Source organism: Balaenoptera borealis (genome assembly GCF_965194805.1).
Source record: "Balaenoptera borealis genome assembly, chromosome: 3".
NCBI classification, from domain to species: Eukaryota; Metazoa; Chordata; class Mammalia; order Artiodactyla; family Balaenopteridae; genus Balaenoptera; species Balaenoptera borealis.
The window spans coordinates 92504401-92524491 of NC_138866.1; the positions used below are offsets into that span (position 1 = coordinate 92504401).

The window sequence follows — 20091 nt, forward strand, 5'->3', positions numbered from 1 at the left end:
TCAAGGACTGGCAATTGAAGCCATGAGTGAAATTTGAGAGGCTTTATGAAATGGTGCTACTGTAAGCTTCCTTAGCAGGAGAGTGCCATCTTGGGCCCTTAGAGACAAAGTAGAGACAGGAAAAGTGGCAGCAGGCAGGGGAAGAGGCACCCCCCCCCCAAGTCCTATCCCCACCTCCAGCACGCACAGTCTTTCCAGGACCCGCTGTCCTGCTGACGGATAGTAGAAGAAGCTCTGAAATAGACACAGAAATGACTGCAGGATCTCTAAGAAGGCTTTTCCAAAAGGATTGCTTGAACTTGGCAAACTACAAAATTAACAGCAGAGCTGGGGCTTTCTTTCATGCCCATCCTCCACTTTAAAGGCAGGCTGATTAATACATATAATGATGGGGATGATTGAGACGGGGTTAGAGAATGAGAAATTAAACAATAGGTATCGTAAATAGTGCTACAATGAACATTGTGGTACATGTCTCTTTTTGAATTAATAGCCAGGACATGGAAGCAACCTAAATGTCTATCGACAGATGAATGGATAAAGAAGATGTGGCACATACATACAATGGAATATTACTCAGCCATAAAAAGAAACGAAATAGAGTTATTTGTAGTGAGGTGGATGGACCTAGAGTCTGTCATACAGAGTGAACCAAGTCAGAAAGAGGAAAAACAAATGCTGCATGCTAACACATATATATGGAATCTAAAAAAAAATTAAAATGGTACTGATGAACCTAGTGGCAGGGCAGGAATAAAGACGTAGACATAGAGAATGGACTTGAGGACACGGGGCGGGGAGGGGAAAGCTGGGGTGAAGTGAGAGTAGCGACATACATACACTACCAAGTGTAAAATAGCTAGTGGGAAGCAGCTGCATAGCACAGGGAGATCAGCTCGGTGCTTTGCGATGACCTAGAGGGGTGGGATAGAGAGGGTGGGAAGGAGGCTTAAGCGGGAGGAGATATGGGGATATAGGTATGCATATGGCTGATTCACTTTGCTGTACAACCGAAACTAACACAGTATTGTGAAGCAATTATACTCCAATAAAAATCTATCCAAAAAAAAAAAAAACCAGTAGGTATCTAGCATCTGAGTAATTAAGGCCCATGCACTCTTAAGAATAAGTTCATGGGGCTTCCCTGGTGGCGCAGTGGTTGAGAGTCTGCCTGCCAATGCAGGGGACACGGGTTCGAGCCCTGGTCTGGGAAGATCCCACATGCCGCGGAGCAGCTGGGCCCGTGAGCCACAACTACTGAGCCTGCGCGTCTGGAGCCTGTGCCCCGCAACGAGAGAGGCCGCGATAGTGAGAGGCCCGCGCACCGCGGTGAAGAGTGGCCCCCGCTTGCCGCAACTAGAGAAAGCCCACGCACAGAAACGAGGACCCAACACCGCCAAAAATAAATAAATAAATAAAGCCAGAAAACATCTTTTAAAAAAAAAAAAAAAAGAAGAAGTGCATGATGTCAGGGTTTCCTTGCAGAGTGGGGCCACACAAACTATTTGCAGAGCAGCGGAGTCTTATCCTGGTGCCCTGCACTCTGCAGTCAACCCAGAAGGGCACCTTGCACGCAATAAAAGCACCGTGCTCATCCAACCTGGAGAGCCGCAGACTGTGCTCACGCAGATCTCAGGAAGGGCTCTCCCGTAACAGACCCTGGAGAGTCTTCTGTACCTGCAAAAATAACCATTCCAAAACACCAGCTGGTATTTCTCAGGACACAGCCCCTCAGGATTATCTTCTCATTGTTGAGGGAGTGCTTGCTGCCCTTCCAAGAGAGGACTCCGGTGAATTTATCTAGTTTGTTGTTAGGCGCCTCACAGACAACAATCCCTGTAAAATACAAAAAACAAACATCTTTATGACTCACCTCAAACTCTCTTTAGAGGTCCACAGTCCTGCTTTAGCACCCAACTTCTAACATACAGTACACTTTCCTTCTCTTTTGGACAGCACAGTGTTATATATACACATATGTACATATATCCTAGGCTGTGCTAGGAAAAATCATCTGGGACAGGTACAAAGATGGAAATCAACCAGATATTTTGAAACATAATTTTCTGCACTGTCCAAATAAGAACAGAAACCTCAAGAGCCATGGGATGTTTATTCCTTTAAAAAGAAAAAGAATCACTAATCTCTACTTTTGGTTTGTAACAAATGATTTTTGAAAAGATAAAGCAGGGATGATCCTAAAAGTTTTTCTTATTTCATCTCTTTTTATTTAATGTAACTTTCATACAGGTTAAAGTGGCATACTTCCAGTTTCACAACCAAAGTTAATTGGGTCTTTCTAGGCTGATAATCAGAATTTTGGGGTTCCTACTATATTCCACCCCCAAGAAACCTGGGTCTTGTTTGCCACATGTGCCTGAGAATGCATGTGATTCCTTTCAGCTGTTCTATGCTTCTTATTTTGATTAGATTCAGAGATCTGGGGACTCTCAGAGGCACCATATAACTTGCCCCAAACTGTCCAGAAGATGTTTCTAGTTTTTTTTAATACCAAGCCCATCCCAAACTAAGGGCATACCCATTCTAAATCAATGAATCAATTCGTTCCATTATTTCAATAAGGAAATACACTTTTAGGGTGAGGGTTCTCTTGATAGAAAAACAAACCAGAAATAATCTTTCATGGACCCTGTCACAAAATATATCTATTAGATTCAAGTACATTTGCATTGCAAACAGTTGGGGTTAACTTTTTATAAGTTATGAGTACAAAGATTTGAAAGACAGAGAGAGAGAGAGGAAGAAAAAGAGAGAGGGAAGGAATGAAAAAGGAGATTGAGGGTAGATCCAAACAGGGTTCAAGCCAGCCAGGGGTAAGATGAGTGTCTACAAAATTCTCTCTTGAAAACAATAAAAATACATTTATTTAATCAGAAGCCAAAAGGGTAGATTGCAACATAAAAAGTGGCATTTGGAAAATGAAAAAAGGAAGCATGTCTTCAGCATTGACTGAAGGGAAGAGAGGCCAGCCAGGCCTACAGAACCTTGTACTGCACTGTTACACCCCTAACAAACACCTCCTGAACTTAGAGCTTCTTAGATGGGTTCCCTTCCTTAGTAGGATGCTATGTTTTCCTTTTAAAACTCATGGACCGAGGTGACAGCAGCCAGTTTTCACATGGCCTGATCACTCCTAACCAACCAGATCACTAATATTCATAGACCTTGCTTGAAAAAACAAAAACAAGAGTCTGGAAGGAATGAGAGACTCAAGGGCTCTGGGCTGCTTTTCCAACTCCATCTACCTTTCTCCAGTATCATAAAAGTGTCGCTGACTGAACACCCCCAACTGGGACACACACTGGCTTCTTCCCAGACATCCACTGCTAACTGTGAGCGTGCTGGCAGGAGGATTTGGATGAGGCTAAATAACCTGCACAAAGTCACTTTTTATACAAAGGGAAGTGGCTAAGTTCTTGTTTGCTCCCATTACAGCATATATCACAGATATTCAAAAGTGAATGAAAACTGATTTCAACTGGCCCAAGTTGTTTAGACAGTTACATTGTGGAAGAGAAGACTTTTTCTAAACTCTAAGAGTTTCAGTATCTTTTTTTCTTGACCAATAATGTACATTCCTGAATTTTGTAGAACCTTGAATTGGGTGTCACCAGCAAAACCGACATAAAATTATGGGTCGACAGCAACCCTCAAAGCTTATCCCAAATTCTTGACCCAAGACTCAATTTCTCAGGCTTCAAACTTGGCCACTTAAAAAAAAAAAAAAAAAAGTGCTTTGGGCAAAAACAACATGATACACAGTTCCTGCCAACAGGAATATAAAAAACAGGCTCATTTGATCATTTTTATTGTCGTAAGCAAAGACTGACATGGAGGCAGATACAGCCTTGAACATGTTGGCTCGCCCCTCCCTGGCCCCAAGGCTCATCCACTTCTGGCCTGACACCAAGGGTGTGGTTCTAGACAGAAACAGGCAGTAAGGCCAAGGGGCTCTGCCTCAGTTTTTGGAGGCCCAACTCCAATGCAGCCCTTCTGGAAGAGTGTGGGCCCAGTGATTTAAATACATACTAAATACAGGGCCTAGTCAAAACAAAGTGGCAAGAACAAAGCCAAACTACTTTTTTTTTTTAATCTTTAGAAGTTCTCAGCTTCCCCCTTTCAGCCCTGTCAGCACAAAACACAAGCTTCCCAATGTCTTTTCTGCCTCTTTCCAAAAGGGGTGAGCAGGTTTCTTTGAAGGGAGTACTAGATTCACTTCTATATCCCCATAACCCATCATACTGGCTCCATAATAGGATCTTAATAAATACTTGTTGGAGAGATGGATGGAAAGATGGTTTCAAGAGAGAGACTGGGAGATGATATGAGTATTAGAGCAGATCTAAGATGAATGAAAGAAGTGGTATATTTCCATGGTAATATGATAAAGGGGATTAGAAGACCTAATCACCCAGCATCAATGGGGGACTTAGGTTGGCCTAACTCTAAAGGGATACAAATAGATCTGAGAACACTGAGAACAAGGTGGGCAACTTAAAGCACATCAGAAGCAACCAAAACTATATATTCCTCACATAAAGCATAATAAGGACTAGAGAAAAACTGTAAGACCTTTCTTCCCTTTGCTAATTGTGTCAAAGAGTAAGAGGCAGTAAACAGTCAGATGACAATGGATGAGAAAACAGTTTAGGAAAAATGGCATTGTTTCTCACATAATTATTCACTGAACACATGTTTAGAGAACAAAGTCATCTTTAATGAGCAATAAAATAACTGGGGAAAAATCATGTCAATAATGAAGTATAAATATAATGAAACTAGCTAGTCTCAGTTGTTCGCTTCTCTGAAGATAACAGACGTGTAAGCAGATAGCAATTCATCCAGTGTGCAATCACACAGAAATACTCTAGGCCATACCGAACAAAATCCACAAGATTTCACTCTGAACCCTGCCGGCATTCTAAATTTAGTCAGCTGGATTGTTGGTTAATTACCATCCTAATAACCTTCTCAAACTAAAGTGTTTATCTTAAAGTGGAAATCTATAGTTTATCATGAAAATGGAATTCAGTACCCAATACTTCAAGATTTTTCCAGAGCAGTTGGCTTTTTCTTTATGGATATTATTATTAGCAATGCTTCTTGATTATCTGCGCTACAACTCTTCCCTAAGACAATTACCTATTAAATAAGACATCATGGGACTTCCCTGGTGGCGCAATGGTTAAGAATCTGCCTGTCAATGCAGGGGACATGGGTTCGATCCCTGGTCCGAGAAGATCCGACATGCTGCAGAGCAACTAAGCCCATGCACCACAACTCCCGAGCCTGTGCTCTAGAGCCTGCGTGCCACAACTACTGAGCCCACGAGCCACAACTACTGAAGCCCGCACACCTAGAGCCCAATCTCCACAACAAGAGAAGCCACCGCAATGAGGAGTCCACGCACCACAACGCACCGCAATGAAGAGTAGCCCCCGCTCGCCGCAACTAGAGAAAGCTGGAGCGCAGCAACGGAGACCCAACGCAGCCATAAATAAATAAATAAATAAATAAATAAATTTAAAAATAAATAAATAAGACATCATCATTGCTGTTCAAGAGTTTCTCCAGCCAAGAGCTTCTTAGACTTTAGAAGACTGCCCTCTACTGTTGCCCTGATGATTGTGACAAATACTTATTTTTTCTTAGAAAGAAGAATGTCACCTTCCCATTTTCTAAAACCTCATTATTCTTCAACTATTAAGCCTTAGCCACCCATCATCACCACCATGATGGCCACATCAACACCAGCAGTAAAGAGAAGAGTTATTCTTCCTTGTCTTCACAAGGCATCTATGCCTTACACAGTCACATCAGCTTTGCTGTTAGGCTGTGCTTCTGTCCAGGTGAATAGGAAACATATCTGATAAGTTTAAAAAGTCACAAGATGCTAACCAAGCCTTTCTGTGTGTTTGTTTTTTTTTTTAAACCAAAAAGAGATGCTTGTTTTTCTGTGTTTTAATTACACAGATGCTCTTCTTTAGAAAGGATCACAAAAATACACAAAGATTCCTGAAATAAAGAGTCAACCTTTCCCTGGTTCGAAACTCAGTATTAACAGTCATACAAAATATGTAAACTTGTCATATTTGCAAAAAAACAGATCTTAGTCCAGCCAGTAACAATATGCAAAAGATTCTTAAGCACATTTGGACAATTTACATCCGGGGCTTTCCTCAAGGCATAATAATGACCAGTTTACAAATGTATAATTGAAACTATTTCCAGTTATTATTTGTAAATCTTGTCAATTCCTGTAAGACTTCAATATGAAAAATCAAGATCCACTCTATTTTTATACTTATTATAATTTTAAGTCAAGTTATGTATCTTTTTTTATAAAATTCAACAGACTACATATCAATTTTTTTCTGATGTGTGAAATGTATAAAAATATTTATATGAGAACTTTTCAAATAAATGGATTTACCTACCAAAACCCACCTCTGTCTTGCGTATGCTGGTCTCTACGTTTGGCCAGCTCTTCTATGAGCTCTTCTCAGGGATCCTGACATTCAAGGTCACTGAGAACATTTGCTACATTTTAAAAACATGATGATGTCATCTGAGTCCTGAATGGACTTGATCTCTGGAAATTCATTTTGCATTTTCAGGTTTAAAATATTCTTGAAATGTATATCTTACCCTGATCAGGAGCTAAGCAGTCATGCTGATTCCCCTGACTCTCCCATGCTGCCTTTCTGTTTGCAGTTTAGAGCCTCTCATGTCCTTTCATAGACTAGGCTTTGCCAGCAGTCCTAGGTTCATATTCTAACTCCTCCACTTAGTAACCCTGGGACCTTGGGAAAGTTATTCAGTTTATCTGGGATTCAAATTCCTTGCCCATAAGTTGGAAGTAATAATCTCTTCCTCCCAGGGCTGTAAGGATTTAGTAAGATAATATGTGCAATTACTTAGCATGGTGCCTGGTACATAGTGAGTACTTCTTCATGTGTCAACATCATGTGTAGGGCCTGAGAACTTTAGGACTTTTATCTAATTAAAGGCTTCTTTGGGAATGAGCTCTTGTTCAAGTCTGTCTTCTCCCCTGGGCTATAAGTGCTATGAAAGCAAGGCCTGCGTCTGACCTATTAACCACTGTATCTCCAGGCTTACTAAACACTGTACCCCCTTGCCATTGTGTTAAATATACATTTAGTGGATAAATGAACAGGTGACTGAGTGAATGGATAAAAGAAAGAAAAGAATGAATGAAAGCTCATGCCATGCCTGGGCTTCTCTGGTGGCGCAGTGGTTAAGAATCTGCCTGCCAATGCAGAGGACACGGGTTCAATCACTGGTCCGGGAAGATCCCACATGCCGTGGAGCAACTAAGCCCGTGCGCCACAACTACTGAGCCTGTGCTCTAGAACCCTCGAGCCACAACTGCTGAAGCTCGTGCACCTAGAGCCCATGCTCCGCAACAAGAGAAGCCACCGCAACAAGAAGCCCTTGTACCGCAACCAAGAGCAGGTAGCCCCTGCTCGCCGCAACCAGAGAAAAGCCCGCGTGCAGCAACGAATACCCAACGCGGCCAAAAATAAATAAATAAATAAAAATTTTTTTAAGTAGTCTGAAGTGACAATCTTTAAAAAAAAAAAAAAGCTCATGCCATGCCTAAAGAGGCCACCAACAAGACACTGTCCGTGGGCTTAAGAGCAAAAGTGGGGAGGCAGGGAGACTTAACAAGAGACATCCTGGAGCCAGACCCATGTCAGTTTTGACTCTTGGTCTTGTCCCCAGTTTGGAGTTCCCAGTGGGGATTTCTCTAGGGTTAGGACTGGGAAACTCAGGTCTTCAGCTACTTAGAACATGTGATATGTCCTTAGGACACAAGGACAAAAAACTGTAGTTTGGTGTTAAGAAAGTGTTTTGACAAATCTCAGAAGAAAAACCACATGGTAACTAGAAGCAAAAATAAGACCATACCCAGATTTGCCCAGAAGTCACAAGCTAAAAGATATTCTTAGCACAGACAGAAAGGGCATGCCTCACATGTCTGTCTCATCTATTAGACCTTGCCATAGCCAGGCAGGGCATTTCCAAATGTACACAATGCTGATATCATACTTTTAATTTAAGCTAAAAGATGCAATATCTGGTTTTAATTCCCATGATTCAAGGAAATCTTTTTTTAGTCACCAGAAGAAAACTTGAAATCTACTGATATCCCATTATGACAAAGGTTAACAGAGGAGACATAAAAGAGGGGATAGAAGAAGACTGGAGGAGTAAAAGGATCAAAAGAACCTTGATAATACATGTGAAGATGTGTTATAATTCTACATACTTTGTATTGCAGCTTGTCCTTAGGGGTGCTTAATGAATAAACTTAACAAACTAATTAATAGAGAGAGAGTGATGAAAACAGAAAAGATAAAAAATAACAGAAAAAGAGACAATGTGGATAGAGGAGATAAGTAAACTAACATAAAGAGTGAAAGAGGAAGATGTAAAGAGAATAGTTAGAAATAATGCAAAAAGGGAGGAAAGAAAAATGGTGAAATGGGGTCATTAGAGAAATGTGTGTACATAGTATATGGTGTGTGAACGTGTGTGTCACAGAGGCAGGGAGAGACTGAACTTAAAACTAGGGCTTGGAGAAAAGGAAATGAAGGAAAAGTTGAAGGTTATAAGAAAGCAAAAGCAATCGTGGGAAGGATTTGGGGTTTGTTAACTGTCCCAACTCTTTCAAAGACTTTTCCACATCTTGCATCACTCTCTTCGTCTTTAAATTTGGCTGCCAACAGGGGAAATCTAATTTGTATATTGTATCTAATTTACAGTATTTCCCCCTAATCCCTCCGTTCATTTTCGGATGCTTTCTTGGAAACAAGAAATCATATTTTAATATGGCTAAACCCACAGAACATCATATTGCCTTGAACTTTAAGGTAGATTGAAATTCAACCCAAGATTTAAGAATGAAAGAGTAACTTTAGCAGAAATCTGGTATTTAGCCCAGAAGCGTACCAGCCTCATAAATTTGGCATTACATGTTCTCTGAAAAGTGACCACAGTTTACGTATAAATGAGAGACAAGAGAGGTCTGTGTTGCCTTTATCTGGGAAAACGATTATATGTTCGAGATTTGGTGAATTACCTGTGCTATGTGAAGCGAATTCAGGCCACAAGTATTAAGTAATAATTATTAATACACTTTTAAAATAAATTTTATGAAGCATTAACAGAAGACTATTTATGTATATATGCAAGTCCTTTGACCTCTCAGGACCTGTTATCCCATCTGTGATAAAGGAATTATTTTAGGTGAGGAAGTATTTTCCTGTTTCAGCCCAAGCAGCACCACTTGTACTGGTTTAAATTTGGGATTTTTGTGATAAATTGTGTTTGGAGAAAAGACTCTGAAGAAAAGACATTGTAAAACCACCAGATGACCCCTCTCCTAGCCACTGCCCTCCAGGAGAAGGGGACCCAGCACCCTTGCTTTGCCTTACAAGTTCCCATCAGGAAGCCTCCTCCTCACCCCATCGTTTCACACTCCACTCTCAATCCCTTACCTTAGGCCACTCCTTTGCTCTATCATGTCTCTCTGGGGCCTGAGGCTGATCCTGTCCCCCATTCTCCAGCACCTGTGACCATTTATTCATGCATTCAGCAAGTATTTATTGAGCACCTATTCTGTGCTAGGCTTTGTTCTAGGGACTTGGCATATATCAGTGAGCAAAACAAAGATCCCTGTGCAGCTTACATTGCAGCAGGTAGGTGACAATAAATAATAAACAGAAAATAAGCAATTTGTAGAGTATGCCAGATGGTGATAAGTGCTATGAGAAGAAAAAGTCAAGCAGGGTAGGGAGGACTAAGAGGTGTATAAGGAGTCATGCTGAGAAGGAGGATTCTTGACCCCATTCCTGCAGTTCCAAGTAAGAAATCTACCTAATCCAGCCTGGCCCTTTATACACTATCCTGGAACTGACCTATGGTCAGAGGATGTGTGTGGTAGAGACAGTACTCAACAAATATCCATACTCGTTATTTCCCAGCCTCCCTTGCAGTTAGGTCAGGCCCATGTGACTCACGCTGGCCAACGAAACGTGAGAGGAAGAGCAGCTGAAAGTCAGTTTGTCTCTTTCATCTCATCCTTACTCTGATGTGCTCACCTTAAAGGCCATTAGTCTAGGCATCACGGCTATGAGATGAAGAAGGCCACCCAACCTGCATCAGATGTGACATGAGGAAGAAATAAACTTCAACTGTTTATGTCACTACGATTTCAGGGTTGTTTGTAACTGAATCATAGCGTAGGCTATCTGTACCAGCATCCGTGAAAGAAAATGAACTGGTAATTATAACATCATTTTCTGCTTTTTGATGGTAAAGTAAGCAAAAAGTCATGAATTTTTACCTCCTCACAGACTGACAGAGGTGTAAAGGTACAATTCTGCCAGGAAAGAAATGAGTAAACTACATTTAGGTTGCCCTTTTAGGACTCCATAAATATTCTATGACATATTTTAAGAAAGTATTTTGATTCGTGAACACAATTTACTTTTCTTGGATTCATGTAACAGTAACATTTCATTGAAAAAATTACTTAGTAGAAAATGTGTAATTTGTTTTAATCTAATCAAAATATTTCTTGGGCCATTCAGTTTCCTGGCTATTCCCCTGACTTAAATCTCACACTGGAGGAACAATTTTTTTTCTATAAACATTTTCTACAACACCACTCATTTAAGAAAGACTAAAATATTAACAGTACCAGAGGGAGTTTACAAGCAAATGCAAAGCACAGGCAGTATAAGCTCTAAGCTGTCCACTGAGAAATTTTAAAATTAAATTTGCCTGTGCTCTAACTCATGGGATCATGCTAAGACCCTTGTCCACATTTTCCTTTAGTGGACTCCAAAGAAAACATTTTGAAAGATAGTCTCAAACTCATAAATATTTGTTAATAAATAAAACCAATCTATAGGGAAATACTGATATTCAAGGCCAGACCTATAAGTGTGTAAAGCAAGAAACCACTGAGGGGTGCCAGAAAGACCCCAAAGATTCTCCCACAGTCTGTCAGGGTGCCTAGAATCCTACCATTAATGGCTCTCTGCTTTGAGTCGAAGGATTTTGTTTCTCTGCAACAGCTTTAACAGAAAAGAACAAGACACAGCTGGAGTAGAACAGGCAAGAGAGACCATGCTGAGGAGCAGGGGACTGGGTTGAAAGATGTGAAGATGGTGACAGCAAAACCATGGTCTAAAATAAAGTGCAACAGCTGACCAACTGATTAATAAATCAGAATATTCTTCTAGAACACCTGCTATCTTTAAGACATTATACCAGGCACTCTGAAAGACACAGAAATATATGAGGCAGGATTACTGTCTTCGTGAAGTCTGCAGTCTAGTGTTTGGCCTTTGTTATGGAGCCAGAGAATGGATGGTTGGTTAAAGCTAGAAATAAGAGTGTGGCCTGTCTTCATCCTCAGCATGTCTGCATAAGGCTCCAAGGAGACCTAGGTCAGGCAAGTGAAGGGTATTGTGGGACTAGAGAGAACGAGATCTAGAGAAGAGGAAACAAGGATGAAAGGAACGATGAACTGATAAAGTCATTCTCCCCTTGGAGAGTAAAAGAGTAAAACACTTTTACTCTTTAGTGTGAGAAGAGATTACAGGCTTTGATGCCTGGAGAATTTTATGCCTTTCCACCAAATAAAAAGAAACATAAATTGAATTTCATATAATTAGTTTGTTACACTGCTTTGTTACAAAAGCTTTTTGAGATTTTTGTTTGTCAGTTTTAAACACTTACCATCAAACTTTGCAAGTCTGCTAATATCTGCTCCAAGTTCTGAGGTAAGTGATAACGCATGGCGCACTTTAAGGTTCGTTTCCCTGTGAAATTAATTGACACGGCATGAACTTTTAAATGGAACAGTCCAACAGCATCTTACACAAAGCCATCAGGGACACTTCAGCAATCTCAGCACATGCAAAACCGAACACAAGAGATTCAAGAAACTCCCTCTGAATGTCATTCACACCTCCCACACTACCTCGGGAAAATGGACAGGGCTTTGCAGGCTCCTAAGAGTTGGCATTCCACCCACGGCACATCTGTGTAACAACAGAGTAATCTGTTTTGCTATTTGAAAAAACAGAGGATGTAATAAATATGCTTTCATTCAAACCTACTTAGACATCATGCATGACTTACAAAACACATTAGGAATGGGAACACAGTTGCCAAATAAAGGAGGCCAGTATCACTCCAGAGTCTGCTATCTATGTAGGAGTTTTACTTGTAAGAGATGGTCATGGCTCATTTCACAGTAGCTGAAATTCAAATGGGAAAAGGAATACAACTTTCTTTTTCTTGGAGAATCAAGCCAAGAATCCCGTAAGTCTAGAATCATACAACTAGACAAGAACTAAGTAGATCACAGTGAGCTGGTCATCTTCCTCCAGGCAAGACCACATATACATTGGACAGATGGCTCTCTGGTATTCGTGAAATGACCAGCAGTGAAGATTCTATGGCCATCACTCAAGTCTTGTGTTTAAAGAGTTTGCAATCTCAGTTTCCTCACTGAGTTCAACCTAATTCTCTTCTACCGTAACTTAAGATCATCTGTCAGAGTTCTACCTTTATGGAATGTTTAGTAGTGGGCTCATTCAGTCAACAAATATTGATTGAATGTATACCATAGTCACTCATGAACCTCAATGTAGCCCCTAAACGTTATTGTCCTCTTGCAGGAAACAAGTGGTAGGTAAAAAAGCAAATATCGCCTTTTAGAAGTACATGCCAAACCATGAAATAATTGAATTTAGAGAACTGAGCAGGTACCTGAGACTGCATTTAATCTAAACTTCCCATGAGTGAGCTTCACAATGATGTTATGACAATATATACCCAACCCAAGGAATGCCCATTGGTGAAACAGCTTTCTGCAGGAAACATTAAGTTGAATGTATAATTGAAATGTCTTTGTTTAAAAGTAATCTTATTGATCTAAATCTATCAATTCATAGGAGGCAGAGCTGAGTAGGGATTGAAATAGTCAAGAATAACTTCATAATTGAGGCAGATATTGAGCTGGGCTTGATGGAAAAGAGTGAGACAGTGGTGTTGAGGTTAAAGGACCAAAATGAGTTTGGTCATTTAAAAGACTTTTCAAATAATTGAAACAGTCAGTCACACCAGCTGGACCAGACAGCCCTTGTTCCATGACCATAAATCCCGTCACTCATCAAAGTTCATCATCATGTTAAGTTACTTCCTCAGGATTCTCTCTACCAGCTCACTTCCACCTTCAGATGTGGAAGCTAAAGGGGAAGAATAATCACACATAGACCTTACTGATAAAAAAAATTTCTTTTCCAAAACTCCTGATTACTACCTTCAGTGTCATGCCATACTCTTCCTTAATCTGCCTCAATATCTTGATAAACTTCAAAATGATTTTCAGCATAAGAAACAATACAGAAAGATCCTTTGTACCCTTTACTCAATTTCCCCTCTGGTACCATCTCACAAAACTATATCACAATATCATGAGCAGGATACTGACATTGACAGTCAAGATCCAGAACATTTCAATCACCACAAGGATTCCTTCAGTCTCCCTTTATGGACATACTCACTTCCCTGCATCCTGAAACCAATCTTTAACTCCCAGCAATCCCTAATCTGTTGTCCACTATTCTAATTTTATAGTGATGTTATATAAATGAAATAATACAGTATGTGACCCTTTGGGATTGGCTTTTGTCCACTCAACATGATTCTGTGAAGATTCATCCAGGTTGTCACATGTATCAATAGTTCATTCCTTTTTATTGCTCAGTAATATTGCATGATATGGATATACCACGGTTTGTTCAACCACTCACCTGTTGAAGGACATATAAGTTGTTTCTAGTGTTTGGATATTACAAATAAAGCTGCCCAAAACATTTGTATATAAGTTTTTGTGTAAACATATGTCATTCCTCTGGGATAAATGCCTGGGAATGAAATTGCTGCGTGATATGGTAGTTACATGTTTAGTTTTTTAAGAAACTGCCCAACTGTTTTCCAGAGTGACTGTAGCATTTTACATTCCCATCAGCAATGTGTGAGTGACCCTGTTTCCCAACATCCTTGCCAGCATTTAGAGTTCTCACTCTTTTTTCTTTTAGCTATTCTGATAGGTGGGAAGTGATATGTCATTGTGGTTTTAATTTTAATATCCCTAATGGCTAATGGTGTTGAACATCTTTTTGTGTGCTTATTTGCCATCTGTATGTCATCTTTAGTGAAATGTCCCTTCATGTCATTTGCCAATTTTCTAACTGGATTGTTTAGGTTTTTTACTGTGGGGTTTTGAGGATTTTTAATATATTCAAGATACAAGTCCTTTGTCAGGTAGATAGGTTGCAAATATTTTCTCCTAGTCTGTAGCTTATTTTTTCATCCTCTTAACAGGGTCTTTTGCACAGAAAAAAATTTTAATTTCATGAATTCCAGTTTGTCAAATTTTCCTTTTATGTATTATGCTTTTGGGATCAAATCTAAGAACTCTTCGACTAGCCCTAAATCTTGAAGATTTTCTACTATGCTTTTCTCTAAAGGTTTTATAGTTTTATATTTTACATTTGAATACAGTTTCCTTAATAGTTACAGGGCTATTCAAATTATCCATTTCATATTGGATGGATTCTGATAGTTTGTTTTCCAATGAAGTGGTCCATTTTATCTGCTTTGTTAAATTAATGTGTATAGAGTGGTTTGTAGTATTTCCATATCCTTTTGATGACTTCAGGATCTGTCATAATATCCCCTGGTTCATTCAAGATATTGTTAACTTGGGTCTTCTCTCTTTTTTTCATTCCCTGTCTTCTTAAAAGTTTGTTTATTTTATTGATGTTTTCAAAGAACTAGCTCTTTGTTTCATTGACTTTTCTCTATCGTTTTTCTATTTTCAAATTCATTGGTTTCTACTCTTTATCTCCTCCCTTCTGCTTGATTTGAATTTATTTTGCTATTTTCTAGGTTCATGAGATGGAAGATTAGATCATTGATTGGAGGCTTTTTCTCTTTTCAAGTGTATACATGTATTGCTATAAATTTCCCTCTTAGCACTATTTTAGCCTCTGCCCAGACCAAGGGTAAGATCACACAGGCTGAACTCTATTTGGATAGCTCAATACAGCATTTATTTCGAAGGCAGTGGTTAAAACCATGGGCTCTTTTGTCAGCTGCCAGGTTTGAGTCCTGGCTTAACTCTCTAGAAGTTTGGGACAAATTCTTTCATCTCTCTAAGCCTTCATTTTCTCACCTGTACAACAGGGCTTATATAGTACCTACGTTAGGATTAAATGATGAAATTCATCTAAAGCACACATATAGTATCTTTAAAATGTAAGCATTCAATAAATATTTTGATGTCAGACAGACAAACCGAATCCACTGAAACAGAATTACTATACAGTCTATAACTAAATTCCAAATTAGCATCAATGTCAAAACTGCATCCTACTCCATTTCTCTCTTATCTCTCTACATCTTCACTTGACCCAGTTCCAAAAGTTGCCTTCTAAAGTAACATCAGTCCTCTTTCTTCAAGGGATCTTGATTGTCACTCCTCTCATTTTCCTTAGAGAATCACTTGAAATTAAAAACAAACAAACAGACAGAAAACCCTTCCAGGGAATCTCAATGAAAAGTCCCTGTGTAAAGCTATTTACATATATATGTTTAGCTTGCTGTTTCTGAAAGAAATAAATTCAAGAGAAAAAACAGAGGTTTCACAAGATCTGCAAAGTAATTAGCAAATTGACTTTGCAATTTAGAGTCTTATTTCTTCCAAGAAAATAAAATGAAGAATTAGGGCCTTTTTAGATTTTTTTTTTGATTGAAGTAGAGTTGATTTACAATATTTCAGGTGTACAGAAAAGTTCTTCAGTTATATATATATATATATATATATATATATATATATATAAATATATAAATATATATATATTCTTTTTCAGATTCTTTTCCATTATAGGTTATTACAAGATATTGAATATAGTTCCCTGTGTTATAAAGTAGGTCCTTGTTGTTTATCTATTTTATATATAGTAGTGTGTATCTGTTAATCTCAAATCCCTAATTTATCCCTCCCCCCTTCCCTTTGGTAACCATATATTTGTTTTCTATGTCTGTGAGTCTATGCTTTGAAATAAGTTCCTTTGTATCATTTTTTTTTAGATTCCACATATAAGCGATATCATATGGTACTTGTCTTTCTCTGTCTGATTTACTTCACTTAGTATGATAATCTCTAGGTCCATCCATGTTGCTACAAATGGCATTATTTCATTCTTTTTTATGGCTGAGTAATATTCCATTGTATACATATACCACATCTAAGGATAAGGTTTAAGGTTTAAGTTAGGTCCTGTTTCTAAAGCTATTACTCTTTTTTTTTTTTTTTAACATCTTTATTGGAGTATAACTGCTTTACAATGGTGTGTTAGTTTCTGTTTTATAACAAAGTGAATCAGTTATACATATACATATATCCCCATATCTCTTCCCTCTTGCGTCTCCCTCCCTCCCACCCTCCCTATCCCAACCCTCTAGGTGGTCACAAAGCACCAAACTGATCTCCCTGTGCTATGTGGCTGTCTAAAGCTATTACTCTTAAATAAATTGAAAACCAATCTAAATAATTATTTTGACCTTAATAACTTACCCATCAAGCTCAGCAGTTTCAATATAACAGAGGCCATGTGGCTCACTACTTGACAGGAGAAGCAGATCAGCCTATTTTGAAAAACCAGGATAAAGAATACTTGAAAAGGGAAGATTAATTGAAAGCCTTCTACACTGTATCATCCCTCCACTACTAACGAGCCATCAGAGCCTTAGAAAAAAAGTGAGAGGTGAAGTTCTGTTCCACCTCTCTACCATATGCTCTGAATCAAACCCACCCTCTACTTCCTTGCTGCTGGTTTGCATGCCCTTGACCATCAGAACATAAGCAAGGGGAGAGATAGCATATAAATTAATAGCCACTTTAATTTTTTTAATAGAAATGTTTAAATTTTTATATATTTCTATATAAAATTTATATATCTCATAGAAATATATAAAATTCTATTTTCTTTCTTTGATAATTACTAATGGGAAATATAAAACTTTCCCCAATAAATAAGATAACTGGAAATACTTATATGCACATACTTTAATTCCGTGGTTATCAGTTAAGAGCGGAGGCAGGAAAAGAAGATGGGGAAAGACAAAAGTAAAGTAGGATGGAGGAAACTGAAAACAATAGAAAAAATAAGAGAGGCAAGGAAATTTTTAAAAGAGAAAAGGATTAAAGGAAAAACAATATTAAAACATAAACAAGAGAAAAGAAAAAGATGGTGGCATGTAAGAAAAAGGAAAGAGAAGAAAAGCAGGGGATAAGCAAGACGGCAGGGTAGAATAGAGAACATGGTAAACAGAAAACATTCAGAAGTGGGAAGCTGGTCTTTCACAGAGATAAATTATTCTATTCAGCCATCCATTTGTGTTTTGGAAATGACCCATCACAATTCAGTTTTAGAATTCTGGTAGCTTTCTACATTGGGAAATTGTTTATTTGAAATTTCAAAATTGATTTTTAAATGAGAGTTTTTATGAAATTCTAAAGGTTTTACATGTTTAAAAAGAATTGACTAAAATTCTAGCAATTTATTTTGACATATTAGCCTAACAATTTTTTAGATCTGTCTAAATGTACAACTGGCATTCCAAAACTGTAAACGTTTCTTACCTTTGTTTTTTAAATATTTGAATTGCCCCATTCTCAAACCTTGGAGGTTAAATTTAGAATCGATCCACTCATTTCATTGTCTCAAGCTTTTAAATTTTCAACTCAAAAATAGGCGTGGTGTAGGTGCATGTAGGGGGGAGAGGGTATAGTTTTGTCTAAGTTGTAATAAAACAGAACTAAAAAGCAACTCAGTGACAACCCCTAACCGAATAAATGGGTTTGCACTATCAAGGCTCTGCCTCAACTCTGGATGAAAAAGCCAGAAATGCCTGTCAAGGCAGAAGTTATTTATTTTCTGACTTCTCACAATGTGACCTGAGCAAACCACTCTGAAGAGAACATGTGAAGAGTATATGCCACTATTGAGCCAAAAATTACCCATCTTGAGTTTAAAGTGAAAAAATGTTATGAAAATTTACCTTGACTTTATTTCTCACATTTAAATTTCAATGAATAAAGGCACAATAGCAGTAGAGCTTCATGCTCTTTGGCCTATGGTTCTCCTCCCCAAGTTTAACAGGATCATTTCAAAAAAAATCCAGAATTCCCTAATTCTATCATCTGTGATTGAAATAGTTATGAGGTTTAGAGAAAGATACCCATTTGTACCTAGAGTTGCTTTTCTTCAAAACTCTGCCTAGTAAGAACCGTTACTTTTTTCTTGTTACAGTTTAATTTTGAGCTCAGCTGCCTTAAGACATATTTTCGATAAACAAAGGGAGGAATTGTTGGCCACAGTTGGCTCAGAACATGTGACTGAGTCACCACTGCCACCTTCTGACCAGACTCTTTCCTAAGCAGTGACTCAACTTCCTAGAGGCATAAACTGAGAACTGTAAACCCCACGGGTTCTGGGCTAACTCTTCCTGTTCTCTCTACCCCCTGGGAACCTGGGACTTCTACCTTCCTGTCTTCTCCCTTCCCCGCTTCCTCCTGTCACCTCCATTGTCACCTTTCTCTATGTCCTCTGAAACTTCCTCCTGTTTTCCCACTCCCTGATCTCTGTCCTGCCTTCCCTCATTCTTCCTCTGTTCTCCCTGCCCCACTGCTGAGCCTTGGTCTTTCTTTTTGCTAACTTCTCCCTTCAAGTTTTTTAAATTCATTAGTTGAGGAGGAAGTGTGAAGGGGCAGGACCATCGGGGCATCCAGTGGAATAAGTGACCAGCTCACTCATCATCATGCCATCCTATTTCCATGTGCACTCAGTAGTCATTCTGGAAAGGAAGGGCAAGAGAGCTGTAGTAACAGCCCTGTTAGTCCTGGGTTGCCCTTTGGTCAGAGGTTCTGGGAAGGGAGTGGGGCAACACATGGGTGGTCTCAGGGCCCAACAAACCCCATGACTCTGTGAGCCTCAGGTCAATCCTCCTTAAAACTGATCCCTTTAGTATCTCTCAGGGACCCAATTCCTAGTCGATCCAGAAACTGGTGTTTGAGCTGTGGGTGTTTATAATACCAGTAGCCCAAATTTGGTGAGGACTTACTATGTGTCTGGCACTATGCCAATAGCCTTACATGCAATATTTTATTTAACTCAAAGAAATCCTGAATGTAGGTCTTGTTATCTCCACTTTACAGATAAGCAATGTGAGACTCAGAGAAGGTTCAGTAACTTGTTTGCGGCCACATAGTTAAGTAGAGCACCAGGATGTGAATCTAGGCCATCTAAGGCATTTACTGCCAGGAGTACTAAATTAAATAAAAACTTCTTACCTTCAAGGATTTTATAGTTTAGTAAAGGCAGAATATGACAAGGGTTCTAAGTGTCTTATTAACAAAGTGCTGTGGGAGGAATGCAAATGAGAAAGGGCGTACGTCGGGTTGGTAGTTGAGGAAGGGCCTAATGGAATATTCTGGACGGAATGGAGGGCAGGTCTCCGCAGGCAGAGGCATTCTAGCAGGAATGCAGCACGGGGAAGGGAAGGTGTGATTATTGGAACTCACGGGGGGAGCAACCATACCCATCTTCCTTAGACCCCCATTTGTACTTTCTGCTGTCAATTATTGGTGCCTTTTCCCCACGCCCTTCCAGGAAAGGCTCAGCTATGTCTCCCAAGAATTAAGGAATGTTTTTCAACACAATGTTCCTTCTCCCACCTTCCACAGGTAACAAAAAGCCCAAGCAGGGGCTTCACAGAAACCTGAAACAAACATACCAGCCAGAGGAACCTTGAAAACCTTGAACATCTTTGAGTTCTAGGCGCCAATGACACTGGACTCCTAGATTTACTAGGCAAGATTAATGTTTGTTGAATTAAAGAACAAATGAAGCAAAACCTCAAGTGATTATAACACCTGAAAGCTGTAGAATTCTT

The 20091-nt window shown here is 39.2% G+C and overlaps 1 protein-coding gene across 7 annotated transcripts in view; it reads right to left on the bottom strand.

Annotated features, from left to right (window-relative positions):
- The window catches only part of ATP8B4 (ATPase phospholipid transporting 8B4 (putative)), a 324241-nt gene that overhangs the window by 101234 nt on the left and 202916 nt on the right, over positions 1 to 20091 (bottom strand). For all 7 annotated transcript variants that reach the window (XM_082387909.1, XM_082387911.1, XM_082387910.1 and 4 more), the window contains 3 exons: positions 16712 to 16782; positions 11797 to 11879; positions 1678 to 1836 (listed from right to left, as the gene is read on the bottom strand). In XM_082387909.1, the coding sequence (XP_082244035.1) occupies positions 1678 to 1836; positions 11797 to 11879; positions 16712 to 16782 (313 nt within the window). The remainder of the gene's footprint in view (positions 1 to 1677; positions 1837 to 11796; positions 11880 to 16711; positions 16783 to 20091) is intronic.